Consider the following 25,144-nt stretch of genomic DNA (forward strand, 5'->3'; position numbering starts at 1 on the left):
TCCGCTATAAGATTGCCATTGATTGAGCTGATAGGGCTGTAAAGATCGAACTCCCAGTAATTTATCTGAGCGGTCTTGTGCCGGCTGTCCGTCCAAATCTTCTTTTTAACATTGTCAACAGTATCAACATTAATGATACAATCTATGGCGAAGAGTATTGAGATTATCAGAGAAGACACACCACAACGTGCGTTAAGATGGCTGAGCCATTGTTAGAGAGGTTGGGGTTTGGCGAAAAACCCTGGCAAAGATTGGGAACACCGGAGGAAGGTTCAATTTGCTGCTCTGTCGTTGCAATAGAAGAAGGGTGTTGGCTAACTATTTCGTCAGTCGCACGATTAGTTACAAGACAGCGTATCGGAAGGCCAAAGAGGCAAAGCTAGCCACAGGGGGAATGCACAAGTCCTCGCTCTACAGCAATTAAATTCAATAATCTGGAATGAAAAATGCGACTAGTGCTTTCGCGGTAAAAATAAGGCGTCTGTTGCTAGTGTGGATTCAGCCCTCTGCAGTGTATATACATGGGACCTTACTTGTCTATGTACTTACCTCCTGTCGCTGGGGAAACCAAGATCTATACCTATACCCATATATCGCTCGTCGTTCAGCCGTTGTCAGACAGCCGCTCCAGGATTAGTTCTCTACGAGCCATCCAAGCGATCGCCCCCGTCCAACACAACGCCCAGAATAGTATCACCTGGTTCGGCTCTGTAGTGCTTAGCTGCTAGACAAGACAATCTTCATACTTTGTGCGACAGAATGGAACAATCGATAGCAAGTTCGACATGATTGCAACACACTACATTTATATTGTTTGGTCAGACCATACGATACACATTCACCTCTTTATGGATCTACAATATAGGGCGGAACCATTCCCCGCATGACTCAAAGCAATAACCGAGGTCGGCGACCAGGGCCAACCATTTGCTCGGGTTCTCTATAGCGGCATCCCGATTCCGCCGCACCACGTCGTATATGCAAGTGGAGGTAATAGGGCAAGAGGTATATATACGCGCTTGGTCGGCTGGGCGACGGCTGTCTGTCAGCATATGCTATTTCAAGACTGTTATAATTTGCTCTACACCTGACATCCATACCAATTCCCTATATCCATCTATTTCGGAGGCACCATGGCCGAGACACGTACGCATAGTTACCTCGATAGTTACAGTCATGATCTCACTTTGTAACAGATTCTACCCCGCGAAGCGCAGTCCTCCACCGTAACACCCGCTTTGTCCCCAAGAAAGCGGTCGGTGGTAAAGGAAGCTATATCTTCCTCGAAGATGGCACCATGTTTCTTGACTCAACCGGTGGTGCGGCAGTATCCTGTCTAGGTCACGGCCATGAGCAAGTCAATCAGGCTGTGATCAACCAGATCAATCAGTTGTCATACTGCCACTCAGCATTCTTCAGCACTGAGGTGACAGAAGAACTAGCGCAATTTCTCACTGATTCGACGGGAGGGAAGTTGTCCAAACTATACATTGTTAGCTCGGGTATGTCTCTCACCATGCTGCGGAAATAAGCTGAACTCTAACCCTAAACGAACGAAAATAGGTTCAGAGGCAGTAGAAGCAGCACTGAAGCTCGCACGCCAGTATTATCTTGAGCTTCCGACACCGCAACCTCAACGCACCAGATTTATCGCCCGATCGCCATCATATCACGGGATTACTCTGGGTGCTTTAGCTGCAGGAGGTCATGTCATCCGTCGTCAGCCATTTGAGCCATTGCTTTCCCAGAACACGTCGCACGTGTCACCTTGCTATGCATACCGGGGCAAGAAAGATGGCGAATCCGACGCAGAGTATGTTGCTCGACTTGCAGCAGAGTTGGAAGCTGAATTCCAGCGCGTGGGATCGGAGAATGTCTGCGCGTTCATTGCTGAACCTATTGTTGGGGCGGTATGTGTTCCAATTGTTCCTTGAATCAGGTCCCTTCCCCCTTATCATTGATACCGCTAAACCGGATACTCTAAGGCTATGGGCGCCGTCCCCGCAGTACCGGGCTACTTCCCAGCTATGAAGGCCGTGTGCGAGAAACACGGCGCGCTGTTCATCCTCGACGAAGTGATGTGCGGCATGGGTCGCTGCGGGGCCCTACACGCATGGGAACAGGAAGACGTTGTTCCAGATCTACAGACCATCGGAAAGGCACTGGGAGGCGGGTATGCTCCTGTCTCTGGGGTATTGATTGGCGAGAACATTGTGCAAGCCCTGGACAAGGGAACGGGCGTTTTCCGACACGGCCATACCTATCAGGGTCATCCTGTTTCCTGTGCGGCTGCATTGGCGGTGCAGAAGGTCATCGAGGAGCAGAATCTTCTCGAGAATGTACGCAATATGGGGGCGTATCTTGAGGGCCGGCTGAGGAGTCGATTGGAGGCTCATCCAAATGTGGGAGATATTAGAGGGAAGGGTTTGTTCTGGGGGGTGAGTTTCTACTAAAGTTGAAAACCCCGTATGGGGGACTAGTCTCGTTGCTAAATTGTTGCTATAGATTGAATTTGTCAAGGATAAAGCCACCAAGGAGCCTTTCTCTCCCCTGGTGAATGTCGCGTTCCAGATACAAGAGACAGGTCTGGACCCAATGTATGGGATCTCGCTTTATGCTGCGTCGGGCACGGTGGAGGGAACGCAGGGAGATCATGTTATTCTTGCTCCTCCTTATAACGTGACAAAGGAAGAGATTGATATCATTGTGCAAATATCTGGTAAGGTTATTGAGCGTGTTTTTGCTAACATCACGACTGCTAGGTGAAGTTGGCAGTTATGAAGAGTATTTAAACAGCAACTTAAGTGTGATTTACAGCACATCATACATTATAGGCGAATTTAACTATGCAATGAAATTAGAGAAAGCGCCGCCGTTTGTCAGATTCATATCCATTTGTTGTACTGCTGAACGTAACTAAACAATCTCCGCTTGTGGACCCAGAATGCCAGCCTTAGTAATCCCCAATGATAAGTTAACTATTTGTTAAATATACAGTAACTGAATAAGCACATCATGCCTTGGCATCAATCTCCGTACCCTTAGGGACCGGTGCCTCTTGTGCGTACTCGGTTGCGTCTCCATTCGTCAGAATAGCCGAAGGGGGGCTCTCTGTCCACATGCTTGCGACTGTTTCCACGGCTCGCTCGATCACCACGCGAACCCTGTCCCTCATAACGGCATTTGCGCACTCGACCTCAAGGTACTCCAGCCACACACGCGCCACATGTTTGTCGACTTTAATTTCTAGCCCAGGGACTGGAATTCCCAAAGCCTGGAGACGAGCAAGCTCGGCAGCTTCGGCTTCCGCAATTTCCTCATCATCTTCATCCTCTTTTACTTCCGCCGTTTTCTCTCCGGAATCAGTTTCATTTTTGGCAACGCCGTTAGAAGGTCGATTTGGTAGACGTGGACGTTCAACAGGGGATATATTTGAACCAAATTGAGCTTCAAGCATCATCAAAAGACGGGCGAAACGCTCCTCTGGTCCGACGTGGGAGTGAGGGTTGGGGAGTACCAAATCGCTATTGTGATGGCGGTGATTATGGCCTTGCTTGGCAGATTCTGATAGGCACAGTTAGCATGTAGCAGTTAGAAAAGAGACAAAGGGTGCCAGCTTACGCTTCACGGACGCAGGACAACTCTCAACAGTGAGGAGTACTGCCATTACGGCGTCAGCGACCCCATCATTCATCATATTCCCTTCCCACTCGAGCTCGACTTCACGAGTGCGAGGGTGATAACGTATAATCACACATCCCATAACAAGATAACTCTTTTTCTCTTCAATTGGGATCTCTTCATCAGCAGGCTCTTCTTTTAGCTGTTGTTTATCCTCACGGCTGTCATCCATTGAGTCTTCCTTTCTATTGTCTTTCTGGCTACCAATTTCTTCTATGGCACCAAAGGTGCCCTCTAGTGCCCACTTGATCAAGTCCATACTTGCAGAGCTGAGAGTTATATGTTGCTTGCACGTTATGGTTGTTGTCGTTAAACCAGCATACTCGCGAAGGTCATCCGGCGCCATCAATGATAGGTCAAATCCATTCTGAACAAGGACACCCGACATGAGGCTACTGTCATCTTCATTAGAGGAAGGGGCAATTTGGGCCAGTTTGCCCACGACTTTCGCGATTTTGTCCTTTTTGAATGGGATTCGAACTTCGTCACAATTTGCTGGTGTGTAGACCTTTACTTTCACAGTCTTGTCTGCATTAAGGCTGAGTAGTTTAGACTTCAGTCGCATCATTTGGTGCTTTTCGCCGTGCACAAGGATCTACTGAAAAATTAGTAACTGGGTATATTGGGTAAAATGCAAGCGCTACATACCACAACAGGCGCAGCGACTTCCTCGATAAAGTTGCGATTCTCGACTCCATCCACATGAGCAGCAAAGCTGACTTCGTCAACAGTACACCTTCTCGGTATCATCACTTTTTGCTCCTCGTCGGTGCCAGCAACTGCTCTCCTCGCCGGGCCAGCTGCTGCTCGTGACATTACCGCAGGAATTTGTTCGGGTTCGTTTAAGAGCTGCTTTGCCATAGTACCCTCAACGCTGTAACCTGTCATGACAACTCCATTACGCTCATTTGGAGCCCACCGCTCCAGCAGTTCCCTGCTGGTTCCGGTCTGAAGCATACCAGGTGAAGCCAACATAACACATCCCCCTACATCATCGAAGCGTTCAAGACTTCGCAAGCTTCTGACATATTTGAAGTCCCAAGGGCCTACACTGACACTTTTATCGCCACTGGCTTCCGCTTCTGCCATACGTTGTCGGAAGAGTCGCTTGATATTATCATTCATCGCACCGATATAAGTCTGGTATACCACCATGCATCTTCGTGCGGTATTTCCAATGTAATAAATGGGCACCTTTTGTAGTTCAGGGTGTGTCTCCCAGTATTCATCCAAAATAAGCAGTAGCTCTTGGGCTCGGCCAAGGGCAAATACCGGCATTAAGACTCTGCCGCCACGATTCAGCACTCCCGTTATTGATTTCATGAGAGCCGCCTCCCGCTCCAAGCGTGGTGGGTTTGACGAAATTCCAAACGTTGACTCTGTGATCAGCACATCAATCTTTATGCCTTTCGGAACCTCAGCTGGGATAAGATGTCGGTCTTCCTCCCGGGAATAGTCTCCTGTGAAAAGAATGTTCAGACCAGCTATCGAAACCAAGAACATGGCAGCACCAAGGACGTGGCCAGCGGGGAATGGAGTAATGCGTATACTGTTGATAGTATGGGTTGTGTTGAAATCAATTGTTTCGATCAGTGGAAGCGTAGAAAGATGATCATGTTCCGTGTACAGGGTAGTGCGCTGATCTGAAGACGAGGCGGTATTGCTGACTCGTACATTGTCCTGGATAAGCCACTTGTATATGGCTTTCGTCGCGTGTGTCATGAAAACTCGTCCTTTGAAATTTGTCTTGCTGAGAACGTAAGGCAGCGCAGAGGAATGGTCGACGTGAAAGCTAGATAGTAGAGAGGGCATGTTAGCTGTCTGCTTAAATGGAGGATATTGAACAAAGAGGAGTTGGCGGGAATTGAGACGTGAGACCAATGCAACTAGAGATACTGCGACAGAACACAAGATATATAACTAGTATGCATTGCATTGCGTTTTCTGGTATACATGGATAGCAAAGGGTTCCGTGTCTCTGAAACCCAATCCACGAGAAACAACAGAGCTAAGTATTGGTCTTCATGTCTCAAAACCCCGAGACTCGTTCGGAACCAAGAGACGACCATAGACGAATGTAGATGATGGAAAACGAAAGGGAGGGGTATCCAACATACTGACTGATCAACAAAATATCAACCGTGCTCAAGTCAAACTCGTCAAAGAATGGAAGTGCAGAGAACCCTTCTTTCGCAGGATGCATGCCAGCGTCAAGCTAAAAGCAGATTTGGTCAGAGCTATTCGAAGAGAGCAAAAACTAGAGCTGAATTGCGCACCATGACTGTCTTTCCTTTATACTGGATGATGTGACATGAGCGACCGACTTCATTTCCACCCCCCAGGCAGTAAAAAGCCACCTCGTCTGACGGATCGACCGGCTCTTCGTCAACAGCGGCAGTCAAGGCCGACGCCTTTCGCTTTGTCGCCATATTGAAAAATAATTAGATAAAATACAAAGGCGCAAACTGGGTACAGTCCCAATCGTCAAAGCTCCTGCAAAATCACAAATCTGATCGGCAGTGTTCGAATAAGTGGTACGGAAGTAAATCGTGCGCGGTGTGATCCTATTTCTTGCGCATCTCAATTTGCACGATTTCGGCAGGCCATGGTAGATACAGAGCACAGTAAACTGAATAACCCGTATATAGCTCAATTCAAAGATCGAGGACCTTGGGGAAACACCCTAAGTAGCAGTCCGACAGATGTTACCCGTTCATAGTTATCCTCAGGCTGATTGCAACAACAGTGCTGGGATGAAAGAAAGGCAGTTAGTTACAACATCGGTGACTTACTTAATCAACACGTGACCTCGGGTGATCTCAAGCAAACCTCGTCGAAAAGCTCCCTTTCCATCTGTGAAATTATAAGGTAAACCCCAGTCCATTCACTGCGCACACGACTTTCGATCGCTAGGGCATCCCTAGTGGAGTCAGATTCTGATATTATGCCAAAAGCAATGTTTTGAGATGATTACACTAGTGGTGGCGGCGGTTCGAGCAATCCGCTCCATTTTACAGTTCACGCGCCGGCACCCTTGTCCCGGCAAGCTTGACAGAATCTGATCATAATCATAAAGAAATTCGACCACCATGGCGCAGACCCAACCACAGCAGTTTTCTCAGTCTTTCTCCCCGCCTGGGTCCTCACCCTCGCCGGGGGCCCCTTCGCCAGTGAATGGAGGTGGCGTTCCTCCACCTCCCAAACGACGCCTCTCTCCTCTTCCACAATCACCCTACGCCTCGCCGAGTTTTGGCACTCTACAACTTCCGCAAAGCCAACCAGCTACTCCAGTCAATGGAATGAATGTGAACGGAATGGTGCAGACGCCTGCATCTCAACCCCCACCTCCTGGAACGATGGGCCCTCCTTCTCGACCCGTTGAAAAGGCGACGGATGCTGCAGAACTTACCGATGTTTTGGCCTCATCTGGTATTGATGTTAGGGAGGAAGAAGCATTTCTCACCAGCAGCTATTCCGGCCCTGGAGTGCAGGCTCAGCAAGCACCTCGACCTCACCAGCAGCAACCACCACTACCTCCTCAGCAACAGCCACAGCCTCCTGTAAATACTTCGTTCACCTCTCAAGCCTCCACAGCTGGAACGGTGTCATCACAGCCCAGCTTCAGCGAACCCTCTCCGTTCAAACCACCAGCAACCCAGGAATCCTTTAGCACCAAACCATCATCGCAGCCACCTCCTCCTTTCAAAGATTCAAATGAACCAAGCCGGGAAGATAGCGAAGCAGCCCGCCGTGCACAATATCACTTACAGGAGCCATTCCTGTTTACAAAGGTACTGGAGCAAAAACTACAGAGGCGTGGGTTTGAGCTGGGTGTCCGCATACCCGCGGAAGGCTTGTTCCATCCAGTTCCTGGTCGTCCGCAACCGATCGAAGTCACAGGGCCTGATGGTTCATCTATTGTGCGCACTGGCCAGACAATCCTTAATCAGGAGGGGGCCCCATTAGTGGATATACTGAATCTGATGTCGATCTCTTGTGAGGAAAGATTGAGGGCCGTGATTGACTACTCTTCGTCGCTTGCAAGAAGCCGTCGCGAACACTCGCATGGAAATGTCCCTGTAGAATGGAATGACTTGGCCTCCAACGTTACTAACGGGAGTAAAGGAAGTCCAGAGACTCCTCTCAAAAGTATGCTGATGCTTCCGTGGCTAATTTTGGATACCACGCTGACAAATTTAACGCAGGACCCCACTCATCAACCGAACAGCAGACCGCAAGGTCTCTTCCGGAAAAGTGCCGCATACTTATGGACAAGGACAACTCTGGCGAAGAAAGCCGTGCTGCGAAGCGTGCCAAGCGTAGTGCCAGCGCTATTTTGGGAGAGGGCGGTGCCGGCAGGTCAGAGTTAGTCGATATTCCTGGTTCCAGTCCCTCTACGCCGACAGCCAGCGAGAGAGCTCCAAATATTGATAGGAGAGGGCTCTCCAAAAAGGAAGCCAAGAAGCTCATAGACGCCAAAGCAAGCGAGGCCCAACAACACCAGCAGTCCGTGGAAACAGCGCGGCTTGCCACAAACAGCATGATAACTGGACGCATGTTTGGAACGAAAAAGTCATATTCATGGCTGAAACGAGAACCGCCTACGGGCAGTGGCTTTTCCACTCCATCTCGTGTCAATACAGCCACTCCCAGTGCTAGCTCTGACAAGGTTGGGCGCCCAGGGGAACCCGCAGCTATTCCCACCAAACGACTAGGGACGTGGCGGGAGGACAGGGAAATAGGGGCAGGAGTCCAGGTTCGGGACATATTATTTATGCTGGAGCTTGACGGAAGAGGCACCCGACATGTGCAAAAAGCCTATTCCAAAGATATTAAGGAGGACCGAGCCGACTAAAGCGGATTAGTCCCAGCTTTTTCTTTCAACCTATCACCTGCTACTTGAAGAGTAAGTAGGTCGGGTCTTTCCATTCCCACACGGTTACTGCGCAGGACCGTGGTCATTGGCGTTGCGGTCTCTCTGGTACTCCTTGAGCTTCACTTCGTGAATGTTCTTTTTATTAATACTGCAAGCATTTTTTCAAATCAGGTTGGGGACAACTGCATTCATCTACTGTTCATCCTGGTTCCAATTTTACTTTTCTTTCTGTTTATTGCCATCTTTTTTTTTTTTTTTTTTTTTTTTAATGAATGTGGGATGTGTGGGACCTGGGGAGTGCTTTCTGCCGAGAAAGTCCATTTTTAACCTTACTTATACCCATTATGTGAGGTAAGGAAGGAAATTTAAACCTTGACCAATGTTGTGCATTATTGCTCTCCGTTTGCATCTCCATCGATCCATTCATGTAGGTAGGTAGATGCAGAGTGTACGGAATATAGTAATTCCAACAGGGAATGGGTAACAACTAAGTCTGACAACGTAGCCGTAGTCATCGACACTAACCATGTCAGGCTAGTCCCCGAGATTAATGTACGGCAGGATTTACGCGCCAGACGCGCAGAGCCACTGTATCACCAAACGCAACCCTAATTGCTATAGGCGCCAATCAACCGACCTGCACAAACAAAAATCTAGCCTCCCATGTCTGTGATGTCAAATAGAACCCCTGCGAAGATAGGACAGAGATGGGTGGAAAGACATGATCCTATTCTACACGCAGCGAGACGTTAAGGGCTCTGATGATGTCAGTGGGCAGGAAAGTCAAGGGGAGAACCACAGGTAGAAGCGGAGGGGTTCCACGGCGTTGATTGGGCCTGACAAGAGACAATAAGTGGAGTATCGGTACAATGTACGGAGCATGTATGGATTGCCGGGGAGGAGGCACTTTCTGCTGGATGTTCCCCGTATGCGCCTTGTATGTCCGTGGTATGTATGTATGTGGATGATGTGTGCTACTACAGACTGCCTGTAAGGAATCGAACTGATTCTGGAATGGATGACATGGTCCGGTGGACGACGAGAGCCTTCTACGCTTCAGACTTTGCCACAGTGTGGTTTGCTATGGAATCCTCATCCGCGGGGAAGGGCCCGAATTACATTGAAATTTCATTTTCACCTCCCAAAATTAGGGATTAAGGAAAATGATAAAAATAAAATAAAATAAAGATGGTCAGAAGAAGAGTCAGAATGAAGCCTAGGTGAAACCACCCCGGGTCCATTCACACAGTGGAATTAAACCCGACCTAGACTCCTTTCCACCCATTCCTCCGTTGTTTTGCCCCCGGAGCTGGATTAATTAGTTATTCGATGAGCCTTGCGATCGGCGCGCGAACGGAAACCAGGGAGCAGTCAGTCATCTTATTTTTATTATTTAGCCATGCCCTTGGCTTCTTGGTAAGTTAGACAAAGGACTATACGCAGTAGAGAGTCCTGGATCGTCGTAGAGAATAAACCCCATCCCATCTCGTCCGTTCTCGTGCATTATTATTGGCAGGGCCACCCCGACGAAATTGTGCGGTCCTTGTAGGTTGTCGTCGTAACCGAACCCTCCACGAGCGAGCGTCATTCTAGACGGAGTCTCGTCGAATCCAATCACCCTGAGATCAATTGCTTCGGTTTTATCGCTACGTGATCCATTCTTTCCAATCGCCTGTCGCATCCCCTTCCCTCTATCTTCGGGAAACTTTTCTCGCTTTCTTTTCCTCGGTCCCAAAAACCCTCCGCGAACCAAGTACTCGGAATTGGTTGTCGTTTCTCGCCGCCGCCTCCTGCTCCTCCTCTCCATGTTCGCCTTCCAACTCAATGGTGCGGTCATTACTATCTGTTCAAAGCAAATGAGACATACCTGAAATCCTACCGTACTGTCCTTCCGACCGACTGTTTCTGACTGCCTGTCGTTATTGTTATCCCCACGCCTGAACTTTCCTTCCCTCTTCCCCGTCTCCTTTTCCTTTTTGAATTTTTTTGTTCGAGTCCTTATTTTGCCCTTGTATTTTTCTCCTTCTCTCTCCTGGTCGTGAATTCCGTTTGTTTCTTCCTAATCGACCGGGGCCAACACGAGAATTCCCAGGTTTGCGGCCTGGTACCTCGAGTCCCCTGTCTCTTTCAGTAGATCGATTGATTGATGATCCGACGGCCTCCTGCGATCCGACTGACGTTAAGCCTTCTCTCTCCGCACTCTTTACTCTCTCTCCCTCCCTCCCTCCCTCTCTCCTTCTGCGGTCCTCCAACCGGATAGGTATCTCGATTCATCATGTCGACACCTTCAACGGCCACGGCGACCCATCCTACCCATCACCAACAACACTACGGTTACCCCCATCATCAAACCTACCAACCAAATGTATCGTATCCGACCACGTCTGCCGCAGGAACCTCTCGCCTGGCCACCGCCGCTTATCCTTACGCCGTCAACTCTTCAACCGCTACTCTTCCCTACGCTCAATCTCCGAAGGTCGCAGCCACAGCGACGACTGCTACGATGACGACGACGACAATGTCTTCGATCCACAACGATGTCGCCACGGTGACATCGGCACAGAATGGGAGGCGGAAAAAACCGGACTGGGGCGAGTTTTACAAGAATGGCATTCCAAAGGAGGTTATTGTCATTGATGACACTCCTCCGCCAGAGCAAGCCAAGGGCTCCTCTCGTGGCTATGCGACGTCCTCGGCCGTGACGGTCTCCAACGGCAATGTGCCTCACCCTGCGGGTAAGAAACGGCGCACGGGAATCGAAACAGCCTACGACGTAGGATACTATGACCGTCCCTCATACTCAATCAACCCTCATCATTACGGTGATGATTCATCGGCCGCCTCGCTCTCAACAGACCGGACAGCGTCCCTACATACCACTGCGCCCACCTCCCTCTCCCAGGGCAGTTCGGGTGCCAGCAATGGCATCTTTTACGAAGATGCCAACGTTGGTCAGAAGAGGAAGCGGGTGACGACCCGCAAGACTGTTCGCGATGAGCAGAAACGACGGGAGTTGGAAAACGCTGGGGATGCGTTTTTGAGCTACATCCCCCCTCCCAAGCCACCTATCAAAGCCAAGGACGTGCCGGTGCCGGTTGTTCGGGATGTAAGTGTATATGACTCCTGAAACTTCTGTGGGCTACGGAGCCATTTCCTCACCATTCCACAGTATTCCAGCAGATCCGAGAAATTTGACGACGATGATGGGCATTATATTGTGAATCCGAATACTCAATTAACAGACCGATGTAAGTGGCCTAGGGCATATATTACGTTGGAAAATAACGCTCACATCTTAAAAGACACAATCATCAAGCTCCTAGGACAAGGAACATTTGGAAAGGTAGTGGAAGCGTATGATAAACATCGCAAGACTCGCTGCGCAGTGAAGATCATCCGATCTATCCAGAAATACCGTGATGCGTCCCGGATTGAACTCCGGGTGCTATCAACTCTGGCATCGAATGATAAACAGAACCGGAACAAGTGCATCCATCTGCGGGACTGTTTCGACTACCGCAGTCATATTTGCATCGTCACTGATCTGTTGGGGCAAAGTGTCTTTGATTTCTTGAAAGGCAACGGCTTCGTTCCCTTCCCAAGCAGTCAGATTCAAAATTTTGCCCGACAGCTTTTCACTAGTGTTGCCTGTGAGTGGTTTCAGAGATGTACAGACCCAAAGGTTGCGGGCTAATACTGATCCTGCTCAGTCCTCCACGATCTTAACCTCATCCACACCGACCTGAAGCCTGAGAATATCCTTCTCGTCAACAATGCGTATCAAACATTTACGTACAACCGGACCATTCCATCCTCTTCTCATGCCATCTCTCGGAGTGCACGTCAGAGACGTGTGCTTTTGGACAGTGAAATCCGCTTGATCGATTTTGGCTCGGCTACTTTCGATGATGAGTATCACTCGTCCGTCGTATCCACCCGACATTATCGGGCGCCAGAGATTATATTAAATCTTGGCTGGAGTTTTCCCTGTGATATTTGGAGTATCGGCTGCATCCTCGTCGAGTTTTTCACCGGCGATGCACTTTTCCAAACCCATGATAATCTTGAGCATCTTGCAATGATGGAAGCTGTCATTGGGGACAGGATTGATACCCGACTCGTGAGGCAGGTGATGCAGGGTGGTCGAAGTGGGAGCCAAAACCAGTCAGCCAAGTATGTCACTGGAGCGTTTTTGTTTTATCCAGCTTCTCTTCCTTGTCACGTATGCTGACCGACAACCTAGGTATTTTATCCGGAACCGACTTGACTATCCTAACGAGGAAACTACACGTGCATCGCGGAAGTATGTGAGAGCGATGAAGCAGCTGACAGTGCGTCCATTGAATTCCTCTATATCACCGAGCATAACGTGACCGCTAACGTCAATCGACAGGAATTTATTCCTACCAATAACAAATTCCACCAGCTATTCCTAGACCTTTTACAACGCATCTTTGTTTATGACCCAAAAAGCCGCATCACAGCCAAGGAAGCTCTTAAGCATCCCTGGTTCAAGGAATCTCTGGTCGATGATGGCACGGAAGCCCTGCGGATCGGGGAACAGTTGCAGCGCAACACCCAACGTCGCTGATGTGCCTTGCCTGACCTTGGAAGGCATAACGATTATATTTGTCCTTACTCGTTTCACGATCTCTGATTCTCTATATCTCTTGGTCGTCGGACCCATTTGCCTCGATGGCTGCCGAATATCCATGTATGGATCAGACACAGTTACGATAGAATGAGTTGTTCTCTTGGATAATATGCATCAAGATGGCAATAATATGCGTTGCCATATGATGACGGTGGGATTTGTAATAATGGGGGCGATAAAGTCCCCTGCGAACTGGAGTCGAATGCCCTTAACGGGCAAGGTGTACGGAGTTTGATGCATTTCTAGGGTATTCGTTTGGTGCCGCATGCACATAATCGACAAAATGGCTACAAAGCAAGTTGTTAAAAGCAACCCCAGAAAAGGAGGACAGGACATTGATTGAAATAGTGGGCCATTGACTACAGAGTGACTCCTTCTCTTTCGGGGATTCGTCGACCCTTATTGTCCCGAGTTGGTCTGTTGTGGCATGTCGGATTCTCTTACGGTTTCTTACTCATCTTCTACATTTTTCTCGTTCTGACTGCCATTGGTGCGGTTCATCTTTACATACTCGGATCTTATCATCTTTTATTATGGGAGCGCTGGTGATATTTTTGAGACGTTTCTATTTGCATATCTGCCTAGTTTATCTTGTCTTATACTGCATTTCATTCCTGCCGTGGTAAAACCACTTCTAGGGCCTGGAGTCATACTGGGTGGTCCGGATTAGTGCGAATTATATACCTCGTTGTTTCTTGCGTCACCCTTTTGTAGGTGATGAACCCATCAAGCATCAGGACATGCAGAGAATTATCGATCCCAGAGATGACCGTTTCTGTGACAATCAATATCGAAGCTCGAATATGATGATGTCGAGTCCGGCTGCATATACCTTGACAAGAAATATATAAACTGTATAGGAGCCGATTTAGAGGGATGAATATCTGCACATATACGCCTGGGTACGGGTGTATGCGTGTATGAGTGCAGGGATTTCCCCGAATATTAACATTATACTGATTGCATTGTGTGCGCCCTTTAGTGTCGAACGACGGCCACTACAACGGTATCAAATTCTCGGCTGCTCCACCTCCATCCTTCCCAATATCTCTTCCTTTATGGAGCTCACTATTTCCGACTATCACGTCGCTCTCCGTCATGGCCGCACCACCTGCGTGCAGGCTATTTCTGCTTGCTTATCTCGCATTGCTTACTACGATCCCACCCTGCGGGCTCCCGTCACGGTGAACCTCAATACAATCCACGAAGCCTACCAAAAGGATACAAGCATCATGGAGCACCTCCTTCCACTCCACGGAGTCCCTGTCATTTGGTCACGTATTCCACCACCGACGCCTTCATCGTCCAGAAGATCCTCTCCGCTGGAGCCACTATGTTGGCTAAGGCGAATCTACATGAACTCTCACTCGAGGGTGTCACTGTCTCTTCACTCGGCGGCCAGTCCTTGAACCCCTACAACCGCACACCTAGTAGCTCATCAGGCGGCACGGCAGCAGCCAACTTAGGTCTTATTGGATGTGGTGGGGATACGGTAAACTCGTTGCAGTCACCGGCATCGGCGTGTGCAGCCACAGAGTTTCGGCCGACGTACAGACAAGTCTCCAAAAGAGGGATCATGCCGTTGTCAATGACACAGGACGTCGCGGGGCCGATAGCAAGGACGGTGAGTCCGACGAAATTGTCATCAAGACTATCGAGCTATCAATGAACAAAGTCACCTCTGCTAATTTGAACGTCCAATTCATCCCGCTGCCTCACCATCCTGACCGGGAAATTGCTCTGCTCTGCTACGCTCAAAGGCAGACACGCAGGTATATGAGTTTCGGACGGCGCTTGCAATAGTTTCCTGCAATCCTCTACTATTTCATCCACTGCGCATCAGATTTTATTGTCCATTGCTGCTAGTGGGGAATACCTCGCGGAAGCAATGACTCCGGTCTTCTGGATGACGCTGCAAGGCGGAGAATATATGACCACCGGCTCAGAGTACCGTGCCAGGATAGGCAAGATCAAGGCCCTTAAGACATCCGCCACCCCGTGTTTTCAAGGGTACGGGCTCTCTGTTATTGTATATCCGCGTCAATGACAGCTAGTTGCATCGGTGAAGTCGATGGTTCAACCCGGCCGAAATGGGATTTTGGCAGCTTTGACAGGATGCCCGCTATTTATATACCGGGTGAGTATTTCTGAGTATCTACTGTCCAGCTGGCTTGGAGCGTTTCTTAGTCTAATATAAACAGCTGGGTTCAGTCCCCCGACGTTTACTGCTCCACTGGAAGTCCACATTGGCCACGAACTGATGGGGAGGCCATGGCAAGATAAGCAGCTTCTTGAGTTGGCGGAGAGATTCGAGTCGATCATTCCGTGCCGAAAGCCTCCTCTAATATGAGCTCATCGTATTGTCTATGTAGATCTGCATATGTCGAATACCGATGCAAGGTACAAGTTTGAGGTCTAAGAATCCGATAACTGACGGCTCCTAAGTTCTTAAATAGGGAAGGATGTGGCTAAATCAATCTATATATATATAAATATAGAACGTGATTCCTGGGCGAGCGGGACACGCCTGTATCCTATAGTTATAAATAGACATTTACGTTATTAATACCTCAGCAGCTATAATACTGGAGGGCCTAAGGCATCCTAGAATTAGTAAAGAGGCTAGAGTTAATATATACTTCAGATTTTCAAGCTTTTGAGTAGTAGTAGCAAATAGTACTGAATATCAATCCAGACGAAGTGCTAATTAATTAGTATTTAGTCGAGTGGGATATGCTAACAAATTGCAATATATAACACAATGTACGGTTTACTGTATTTTAAATATATCTGAGTATTTTCTCCGGGAAAAAAAAAAAAAAAAATACTATTTAAAGTATCTCAATGTATTGTATATAAATAAATGCACTTGATAGTATTCTGCAAAATGGCAAGCCGGGGTTCGAGAGCCTTCCTCACAACAGCCCTTCTCATTAGTTTATGACTATATATCATCATTTCGGCCGAATTTCGCCATAATACAGTCTTGTAATTCTTCTTGTGGTTCTTGCGATGGTACAACCAAATCTGAGCCTTTGGAGTTTGCTGTTTTAGCGTTGCCTTTAAATCCTTTTGTGAAGCCTACAGAAGGTATTGAACGACAGCCATTCAGCACTCTCCGAAGCTTACAGAAGAGATTCCGTCTTAATATTTAATGGAGTATATAGGTTGGAATACGGTACTAAAGCATGTGCACAGAATATAGCCAGTTTCCAGTCCGCATGTGCTCTACATAATACATACTAGATAGTTATATATATTGTTCTACTAATATTTATATTTATAGAGTAATTTGTGTATCTAAACAAATCAATATGTAAGTCGAGACGTGTACACAAGCCACTCAAGCTTTCTGATTCACTTGCGCTACCAAAAGATGGACCCCGACTCAGCTGCAACCACGAGGAGGTCATATTTTTCCTATCTCTATTCTTCAACAATCTGCACACTATGGCAATGTTGTTCCATCTGTCCGCCGAATGCCTAGACTTCCCTTTTCTTGACGCCATGCTTTGCCAGTACGGCACTTTTCTCAAGCCAATGCTCTTTTCTCGATCCAAACAACAAGGTCGATGAAACGCTTCTATGGCACACGCAAGGTCGTTTCTACCCTGTAAACATTGAAGTTTTTCCATCGAGATACAAAGTGATTGGAAAATTGAGCTTTGGGGCATATTCTACTGTATGGCTTTGCAGTGATGCACAGTAAGTTTATTCAGCCTTGGGAAAGCATTTGTAGCGAGTGTTAGTTTATATTAGGCTACAAGTTTACGTCACATTAAGGGTGTGCGAACATGATTTTACTAAAGGACTGAGAGAAATGCAAGTCTACAAGCACCTCAATGGCGTCAAAACAAAGCATACTTGTGCTCTTCTTGTCCTTACAGAGCTGGATGGCTTTCAAATCAGTTCTCCTGAAGGTCTCTATCCGTGTCTTGTCCATCCTGGTTTGGGCATGAGCCTTTTTGATATTCAAAATCGAGCCAAAGCCAAAGTTCTTCCTAAAGAGCTATTTAAACCAACTTTGATACATATCCTTCCTGCACTTGATTTCGTCCACACAAGCTTACGTGGTCCATACTGGTATGTTGACCCTGTCGTCATCCCAAAGTCTTCTTCTGAATTGATCTGTACTAGGTATACAAGAAAAGATTATTACGCTTAGTGTTGAAGGTAGCTTAATCTTAGCTGATTTTGAGAAGGACAAGATATCTAATCCTAGCCCCCGAAAATTGCTGGAGAGCGGGTGATCTCTTCTTCTCCTAAACTTGGAATTCCAAAGCAATATTGCCGTCCTATTTTATGCGATTTTGGTGAAGCTCGCTTTGGGTCAAGTACTTATTGTGGGGACATACAACCATACATATGCCGGGCGCCTGAGGTTCTAGTGCAAATGGCCTGGGTCCAGAAAGTTGGCATCTGGAACGTGGGAGTTCGAGCATAAGCCATTCCTTTCAGAATATCTCGCCGTTTTACGAATGCTATATCAAAGTAATACTCTTATAGCTGACGACGATAACTGCTATAGGCCTGGGAGCTTTTTCAACAGGGGCAACTCTATGAATGGAAGGAAAAACCCGCTAAATATGTCCCCCGCATAGACGCTCAAATGTGCTGTCCATGAGCGCCACATCCCGAGCCAATTGCTATAATATACTCCGTACATCCCAGGAAGAGGCTTGAACGAGCGGCTAGGCCCAACTTCTCCTGATAACATTCGTTTCCATTCAGGTATGTTCCTCCCAGTAACACTCCTAGCACCTTGCGGCCACTCTATCCATTACCTAAGCACCGCAGTCTATAAACATAGTACACATCGCTCCTAAGCAAGTATCAAGTAGGCCTGTCACCGGCATCAATGCCTTGAGAGGCTTACATGTTTTGGGCACAGTGTTATACTCCTCATTTATTAGCTTCTGGCTACGGATCTACACCCTGCTCAGCTCTGCTCATCTCTATCAAAATATTCACGAGGAAACTTCCTCATAAATCTCATCGAATTTCAAGAGAGAGACTTGAACATGTTTGACGGAATTGGCCATTCCACGGCTATCAACGGAATCGGCTACAGTCGTATCTAACTCTGTTTGGGGAAGATACAATATTGCCATTCTTTGTACAATCGGTGAAGCAATCTATAGTCTGTACTTCCACTTGTTCATAATGACAGCGATGGATTGACTAGCCCAGCAGAAGAAAAAAAAAATAGATAACCATGGCCAGCTATGGCGAGAATAGAGATGGAAACTAACGGCGGAGATGAGGAAGCTGACGAAACTAAGAGCTACCTAGAAAAGAGGACAGTTGATCGGCAACAACTGGATCAGGCCAAATAAGCCATATGATTAAGTATATCAATGCGAGTATCGATTAGTTAACTAGTCACTAATTAACTATCGGCCCCAAATCAATCCCTCCTGGCTGCTCTGCAGAGTTTTGGCCAGTACATAAAGCTCTTCCCATTTTTAAACGCCAACATACATCATGTATATCTGGTATAGAACCGTGAACACAACTACAAGTCATGTTCTAAACATGCAACAGCGCCAGATAAACTCTCACATTAGATATATGCGATGTACGTATATGTGACGCAAGCATCTCCGGACCTATACCCATAGAATTATACTACTTCACGATATTCAAACTCCAAATTTTCCTCCCAAAGTCACCCAAAAACGCCCCAGTGACTTCAAATCCAAACTTCTCCAACACCCTCATACTGGCCTCATTCTCACTATCCATCGCAGCCTCAACATCGTTGCTTCCCTAACCCTTCCTTCTCCCACATGCGGTTACACCCCTTCACCGTCTCAGTCACATACCCCTTCCCCCACACATTGGGATGGAATCCGTACCCGATTTCCAACATAGCAAGGATGGATCTGTGTCTGGGATATACGACCGGGCAAGGAGAATGCCTGCCCTGTCGATGATTTTGCTTAGGAGCCCTCGCCACTGCAATATGCTTAGCATCAAGTGACTAGTACGGTGCTGAGTACTTCCATCCTGTCCCTACTCCTATCCCTACTCCTGCTATGGATGTAGAGAGAAGTTATCTACCTGGGATAGAGTTCCAGAATAGCATATCTAATTGGCGACATCGTATCAAGAGTAAGAAGATCCGGGTTCTCGAAGTGATTGAAGCGGGCGAGTCACGCCCGGGTAGATTCGAGGTCTGCATCAGGAGCGTGTTTGATACCTTCATATATAATTAGTACATATGCCATGATCGATAGGGATGGATTGGTTTGATTTATGATGGAAGTACTAACTAACTACCTACCTATATTTCATAGCATCTTCTCGGCCACGAATCTCGAATACATCTTGGGCCTGGACTTCTGCCCGCATCGGGATGATTGATAACCGGCTGTTTGGAACGGCTGCGGGAATGTGGATATCTTTTTTTTTTTTTTTTTTTTTTTTTTTTTTTTTTTTTTTTTTTTTTTTTTTTTTCTCTTTTGGTAAGATTCTGGGACAGGGGTTCAGGATGGGGGGATGCAGGGACCTTATAGTTATGGATTAAGGGAAATACAATGTTAGTCCATATCTAGCTAGGATTGTGAGTCATTCATTCCGTATGGATGCGTCGATATGTTGGAACTCGAGCTTACTCCCGGTCGACATTTTTGGGCCATTCGCGTTAAGTCGTTTGAAATAATTGGTTGGCTATTCTAATCTGCTCACCTCTTTCTTTGTGTAAAGGTGGTTCGATTACGATGCTTCGTAACTGCTTCTTAATAATTTAGTAGCATTGAATTTGTGTAACTTGTAATCTAAGTCTAGATCTATCTTAAACAAACCTTTTCTTTAGATCTTGCCCGATCCATTAAACCTGACAAGTCTAAGTATGTACAATACAATCAATAACTCCCTTCGGTCTCCAACATACGAGACAATAACAAAACAACGACCCTTTTTAAATTCCTCGGTTGAACTCCACCTTCCCATCCTTACCTCCCCGTTTCCAGAACTCCTCCTCGAGAGATTGCGCGCTAATGGCCTGTCGCTGTGGAAATGCTCCCAAGGCCAATGGCAGCGCAAATAATGAGGTCCCAAGAATCAGGCCCAGGTTCAGGGGGAGGATCATGCGCGGCCGCGCCTTCAACCAAGCTGTCTTCTCTAGCTGAACCAGAACCAAGGGGGGTACGACCATGATAGGCGTGGCGTTGAGAACACGGCTGATGGCCGTTTCACCAACTGCCAGGGTTGCTGCCTTTTTGCTCTTGCCGAGACTCTGCACCGGTTCACCAGTTTCCTCGCGCTTCTTCTTCTCCTCCTCTGACAGGACAGGATATACATCAATGCCCTGACGAATTTCTTCGCCACGCATCAGGAACACGTTGAGGGCACTGGCGCTAGCCACAGCGGCGAAAGGAACCAGGCGGCCCAGAATGAGCCTCGTGTTCGGCGACACGCTCTTCAAGCGCGGGACGAGGGCATTCAGACCCAGTGCAACCGAGCACGACGCGGACACGGCCATCAAGTACGATTTGGCCATCTGGGAGACGGACAGAGGGGTGGACTTGTTGGCGTTGGCGTTGTTAATGGCGACGTTCAGCGATTGATTGGCAATCTGCCACATGAGCGTACCGGTGGCCTACACCCGGGTAATCAGTTATTTATATTTCTCCTTCAATACCGGAAATGGCCGAGTCCATACCTGCAAGCCTGGGGTAAGCATACCAGCTGTTACCACCAGGTTCGTAAGAACGTAGCATGACATGCGGAAAGGAAGGAAGACGGGTTCGCCCGTATCTGTTCAAATATACTTGTCAATCCTCATCATAGTAGAAATTATAGAACTATTTGCGGAACACACCTGGATGTAAGGTGGAATCTACCACCTTTTTCGCGTGCCACAAGTCGGGCGTCATCGCGGGGACATGGCTCTGCTTGTATAAGGAAACGAGGCTTTTAGCCTGCTCCAGACCTGAAGGAGAAACAAACATCATTCTACAGAGATATCGTTAGCTTTCTCATCCTCAAAGTTCTCATAGTAGAGCACAGCCGGCTGTGCCTTCCTAAGACAAACTGACTCACCTTGGGTCGGCGAGATCTGCCGCATGGCGAACGCGGCCCCAATATGTATTCAGGTCATATTGGGAGGGAGGCAGATCCCGATTCCCGGGGAGTGAAGCGGACATAGAGAGAGGGAATAAGGTCTAGAGGGGGAGGGGAGAGGGAAAGAGAGGAGGGGGTACGTCGGTGCGACACTGCTCCAGAAACGCCAGGGGAAAGGCAGAAAGACCGCCGACACAAAGCGAAAATCAATCACAGGAACCACACGTGCTATCGGAGGCGGTGAGCTGATAAGACTTTTGGTCCGCCAATTGGAGGCCGCCAATTCCTGATTGTCCGAACAGGATCTTCACCGCCTTGTCAGCGATGGCGCACAATTGTAGCCACTGTAGCCGGACGGCGCAAGGAATAATATCAAATACCAGATCTAAATTAAATGCAGATATGCAAGTTTATCAATAGGTAACAAGTGGGCTTCTTTGCCCTGCCAGCTACTTCAATAATTAAGATATGATGCCGCAGCGCGGGCTATCACACTAGTGATGCACAATATAACCCTCCTGCACTCGCTAGGTACATAAATGCATATTTCAAAACAGTCGAAGGGGTATGTCTAGAGAATATTGCACAAACAAAGGAAAACCATGTAGAGGTAAAAGAAAAGGGACATGAAGGAAACAGAATGAGTGAAAGGATCTCTACTTCCCCAGACTGGATGTAGGAAGCAAAACCCGGCATGTCGTAGTCATTATCTATGCACAAGTGGCAGGAGCAGCTACATTTCTGAGTTCTCATGGTGCCCAGTGTGCACATTGTAACTTATCATCGGAATCTGTAAGACTTGTGTGCCAAAGGTGACGTCGGTGCATGCCCAACACCACTTAGAGGAGCTCGAACTCGATTCCGACGAGTGGGCGTCTGTGCACAGAACATACAGACATACACCGACGGCAGGTTGGCTCGCTCCAGCCCGACACATTTGGTGTGTAGCCAGTGGCTGCATGATTCACTGTCGCTTGGGTCAGATCGATATCGGTCATGCAAATAGCTAGGGGGCCAGCCATACCATTGAATCATCAAGTGGCCACCATTATCCATAGAGTTACAAATGCACCGAGTGCCATTGCTGGGATTGCTATATCGGTCGGTGCTCGGTGTGGCCAGGTCGGGATCCGTCATGGTCGTGGGCGATGTATTAGCGTCTCGGGTGTTAAGATCAAGCTCAATACCAAACCGTGGTGGGGATGACCGAAGGTGAGCCAAAGATCGTGAGGGTCGGTTGGCCCGCGGACCGTAGCCTACGGTATGAGGTCTGGGAATCCGGCCTCTCTCCTGTAGCACCTTCCGCAGAGCATGCTGTGCATCACCACTATCTTCTTCAGGGTCGGCAAGGGGTCCTGGAATAGAACTGGCGCTGCGGTATGATAGGTCGTAATTAATCATCGACTGCCGTTTAGGCGTTTGTTTCCATTCCTCGGCGCCTGGCCTGCATTGTGGTCTCCGAACACTTCCACGAGATACGCCTCTCCAAGGAGACATCCGGCCCGAGTGGGATGAAGCCGCAGTGGATGTGTACGAACCCTTTGACTGAGGTCGGGAACCGGAGTCGCTGCGGGCCAGCATAGGTCTACCGACGTCGGAGAAGGTAAAAGAAGGGTTTCGGTTGGGTACCATCGGATATTCCGAAAACTCTGTCGAATCATACTCACTTTCGGTCGTAGAACCGTCCAATTCCATTCCCATGACAGGATCTGTCAAGCCTGTTGAAGTCTCGGCAACGGTCTGCATTTCCGCCTTCGCTCGACCGTCTTTGCCAATTTTCAGAACCACAGATTGGGAACGCCTGGGAAAGCCAGAAACACTTGTTGAGCTAGTCCGCGGCAATGGTTGACGTAGAGGTTTGGTCGGAGACGACCGTCCCTTAGACGGACTTTTTCGGATCCCCTTGGCGGAAGCCATTAGGCCAGTCAGTCCCGGACGATATGAGGATGTCACCGCACTGTGGGTTAGACTGCGAGTCAGGGTGGGCCGTGCTTGTCGAGGGGTGTAATCATCATCATCACATTCGTCATATCCAGGAAGATGACAATTCACGCTTTGAGCACGACGAAGTTCTTCTCGTTTGGATTCTTCTGTCTGGTGGTGGTATGGTTGTCGAGTCGGTCTTGAAAACAGTTGCTTATCCGGAGTTGGTTGAGGGCCACCGAATCGTCGGGCAGGGGAGCTTAGAAACATGGCAGGGTCCTCTGCTTTCGCCATCGGGAGTCGGGGTGAGGTCGAGAAAGGGGCAGGGAAAAGGGCTGCATCCGTGGCGGAAGAGAGGCCATACACATTGTTGTTGAGCTCCGGGAGCTCCAAGTTGCCCTCGATCGAGGGTAACTGGGGAACATGAGAGTCGTGCATAAAATTTTGATTGGCATGGAATGCAGCTGGAGGGGTGGAATGAAACAGGTTGGCATTGTTCTCTGACGAGGTCGTTCTGCCACTTTGGTGCTCAGGATCATGGTCCCAGAACAACCCTCGTTGGGGAAAGAGAGGCGATGCAGACGGATCAATCGACGCCAGCTGGAAAGGGTCTGGGGAAGTTTGAAGATCTCCGAATAGGCGGGGAGATGCACCCATCAGTCGACTAGGTGTCTCTAGGTGATCACCAACGACACTAGAAGCTGATAGCCGTCGACCCGTACCACCGAGGCCTTGAAACTCTGTCACCTTTCTTCTCGAAGCGCTGCTCGGCGGAGGAGTCTGCATTGAAGCAGCGGACTTGGCAGAATCCACAGTCCGAGGGCCATCTTCTCCCAGATTCTCATTTGGTTTTGACGAATAGATGCGTTTTGCTGTATTAGTCTGTTGATCCAATACCTTTGCACCGCTCAAGTCTGGGACTTCTTGCCCTCCGACTCGGTCTGAGCTTGTGTCGGGCAAGCGCAAGTTACTGTTTGACCGTGTATTTAAGCCAAACTTTTGAGGGGTTCTAAGGAACTCTGGACTCGAGGCATATGGATCCGAGGTATCCCAAGTGACTCGAGGGTCAAAAAAGCTGGATTCAAGTTTGGGGGTTTGAAGGGCAGAATCGCCAAAAACTGCTGCGGGAGGAGTCCTCGTTGGGGTCTGAGGTTCAACGTTCGGATAGCTGAAGCTAAGCATGATAGATGGCTCTGTCAGTATCATCTTCAAACACGGAGGAGACCAAGCATAAACCAGGTCAATTGCCAGATTCGATCAATTAAAAGAATAAGCACGGACTGAAGCATAAGTGAAAACGAGACAGGTAAATTGAAAACTTGAGCGGTATCAAGTAGGGGCTTCGAAGGCAAAGCTTTGTAGAAACCAACTCCGCCTGGGCTAGGCGAGATAGGAATCTACTAGATTGACCAACATACCTGTGGACAGGATGATCCCAACTCATGTCAGCAACGGTATGATCCTAGCAACCATTCAACGCAAGCTGCCAGGCAACCCTCTCTAGTGGGAGCACGTCCAGATACTTGGGAGCCGTCAGGAATGTTCGAGGGGAGGGGTCCGATGCGGATCGATGAGCCGATGAATGTACAGCGCCTCCACAGGTTTCATTGAAGTCCAAGAGGATAGGCAGAGAGACCGATTTAAGCGATTGAACCCCTGAAGGAAAGAAAAAAAAAAAAAAAAAAAAAAGTCCAAGAAGAAATAAAAGTTCAGTGCATAGTCCTATAGTATTACTATTTAGAAGACCAGAAAGGTCATGAGAAAGGGTTGTGTTTCGAGGGAGAGAAAGGCGTGGGAGGGAGGTGCCAGAAAGTGATCGAGGGATCAAAGGTTGGCAGGAAGGTTCCAACGGAGCTCTCCTGAACAAAGGGAGAGGCGGAGGAATGCGTTTAGTGTCGACGAGTTTGAGTTCCTTTATTCTTCCTTTGACCGAAGAGGCAAAT

General features: G+C 48.3%; 7 protein-coding genes across 7 annotated transcripts; 4 read left to right on the forward strand and 3 right to left on the reverse strand.

The window, feature by feature from the left end:
• Positions 1-1,133: 1,133 nt before the first annotated feature.
• ATNIH1004_000280 (aminotransferase, class III) lies at positions 1,134-2,766 on the forward strand (the record flags this gene model as incomplete). The annotated part of the gene is made up of 5 exons (XM_033565002.1): positions 1,134-1,146; positions 1,197-1,502; positions 1,564-1,910; positions 1,986-2,438; positions 2,506-2,766. The coding sequence occupies 5 exons, from the start codon at positions 1,134-1,136 to the stop codon at positions 2,764-2,766; spliced, it is 1,380 nt and encodes a 459-aa protein (XP_033430759.1).
• A 247-nt stretch (positions 2,767-3,013) lies between these two features.
• On the reverse strand, positions 3,014-6,110 carry ysh1 (cleavage polyadenylation factor subunit YSH1; the record flags this gene model as incomplete). The annotated part of the gene is made up of 5 exons (XM_033565003.1): positions 3,014-3,564; positions 3,622-4,276; positions 4,330-5,473; positions 5,799-5,896; positions 5,958-6,110. 5 exons carry the CDS (start codon positions 6,108-6,110, stop codon positions 3,014-3,016), a joined length of 2,601 nt encoding a protein of 866 aa, XP_033430760.1.
• Positions 6,111-6,770: 660 nt separating this feature from the next.
• ATNIH1004_000282 (uncharacterized protein) lies at positions 6,771-8,536 on the forward strand (the record flags this gene model as incomplete). Its single annotated transcript, XM_033565004.1, has 2 exons — positions 6,771-7,830; positions 7,887-8,536. 2 exons carry the CDS (start codon positions 6,771-6,773, stop codon positions 8,534-8,536), a joined length of 1,710 nt encoding a protein of 569 aa, XP_033430761.1.
• A 2,296-nt stretch (positions 8,537-10,832) lies between these two features.
• KNS1 (putative protein kinase (Lkh1)) lies at positions 10,833-13,148 on the forward strand (the record flags this gene model as incomplete). The annotated part of the gene is made up of 6 exons (XM_033565005.1): positions 10,833-11,663; positions 11,727-11,805; positions 11,860-12,207; positions 12,268-12,730; positions 12,801-12,888; positions 12,951-13,148. 6 exons carry the CDS (start codon positions 10,833-10,835, stop codon positions 13,146-13,148), a joined length of 2,007 nt encoding a protein of 668 aa, XP_033430762.1.
• A 939-nt stretch (positions 13,149-14,087) lies between these two features.
• On the forward strand, positions 14,088-15,561 carry ATNIH1004_000284 (uncharacterized protein; the record flags this gene model as incomplete). The annotated part of the gene is made up of 7 exons (XM_033565006.1): positions 14,088-14,113; positions 14,194-14,470; positions 14,521-14,703; positions 14,766-14,983; positions 15,015-15,221; positions 15,266-15,348; positions 15,413-15,561. The coding sequence occupies 7 exons, from the start codon at positions 14,088-14,090 to the stop codon at positions 15,559-15,561; spliced, it is 1,143 nt and encodes a 380-aa protein (XP_033430763.1).
• Positions 15,562-20,133: 4,572 nt separating this feature from the next.
• Positions 20,134-21,361, reverse strand: ATNIH1004_000285 (sideroflexin family transporter; the record flags this gene model as incomplete). The annotated part of the gene is made up of 4 exons (XM_033565007.1): positions 20,134-20,814; positions 20,878-20,972; positions 21,037-21,170; positions 21,258-21,361. The coding sequence occupies 4 exons, from the start codon at positions 21,359-21,361 to the stop codon at positions 20,134-20,136; spliced, it is 1,014 nt and encodes a 337-aa protein (XP_033430764.1).
• Positions 21,362-22,058: 697 nt separating this feature from the next.
• Positions 22,059-24,383, reverse strand: ATNIH1004_000286 (PHD finger domain protein; the record flags this gene model as incomplete). The annotated part of the gene is made up of 1 exon (XM_033565008.1): positions 22,059-24,383. The coding sequence occupies one exon, from the start codon at positions 24,381-24,383 to the stop codon at positions 22,059-22,061; it is 2,325 nt and encodes a 774-aa protein (XP_033430765.1).
• Positions 24,384-25,144: the final 761 nt, after the last annotated feature.

This window comes from Aspergillus tanneri, assembly GCF_003426965.1.
Source record: "Aspergillus tanneri strain NIH1004 chromosome Unknown AapTan_2_pilon_pilon_pilon, whole genome shotgun sequence".
Classification (NCBI taxonomy): Eukaryota; Fungi; Ascomycota; class Eurotiomycetes; order Eurotiales; family Aspergillaceae; genus Aspergillus; species Aspergillus tanneri.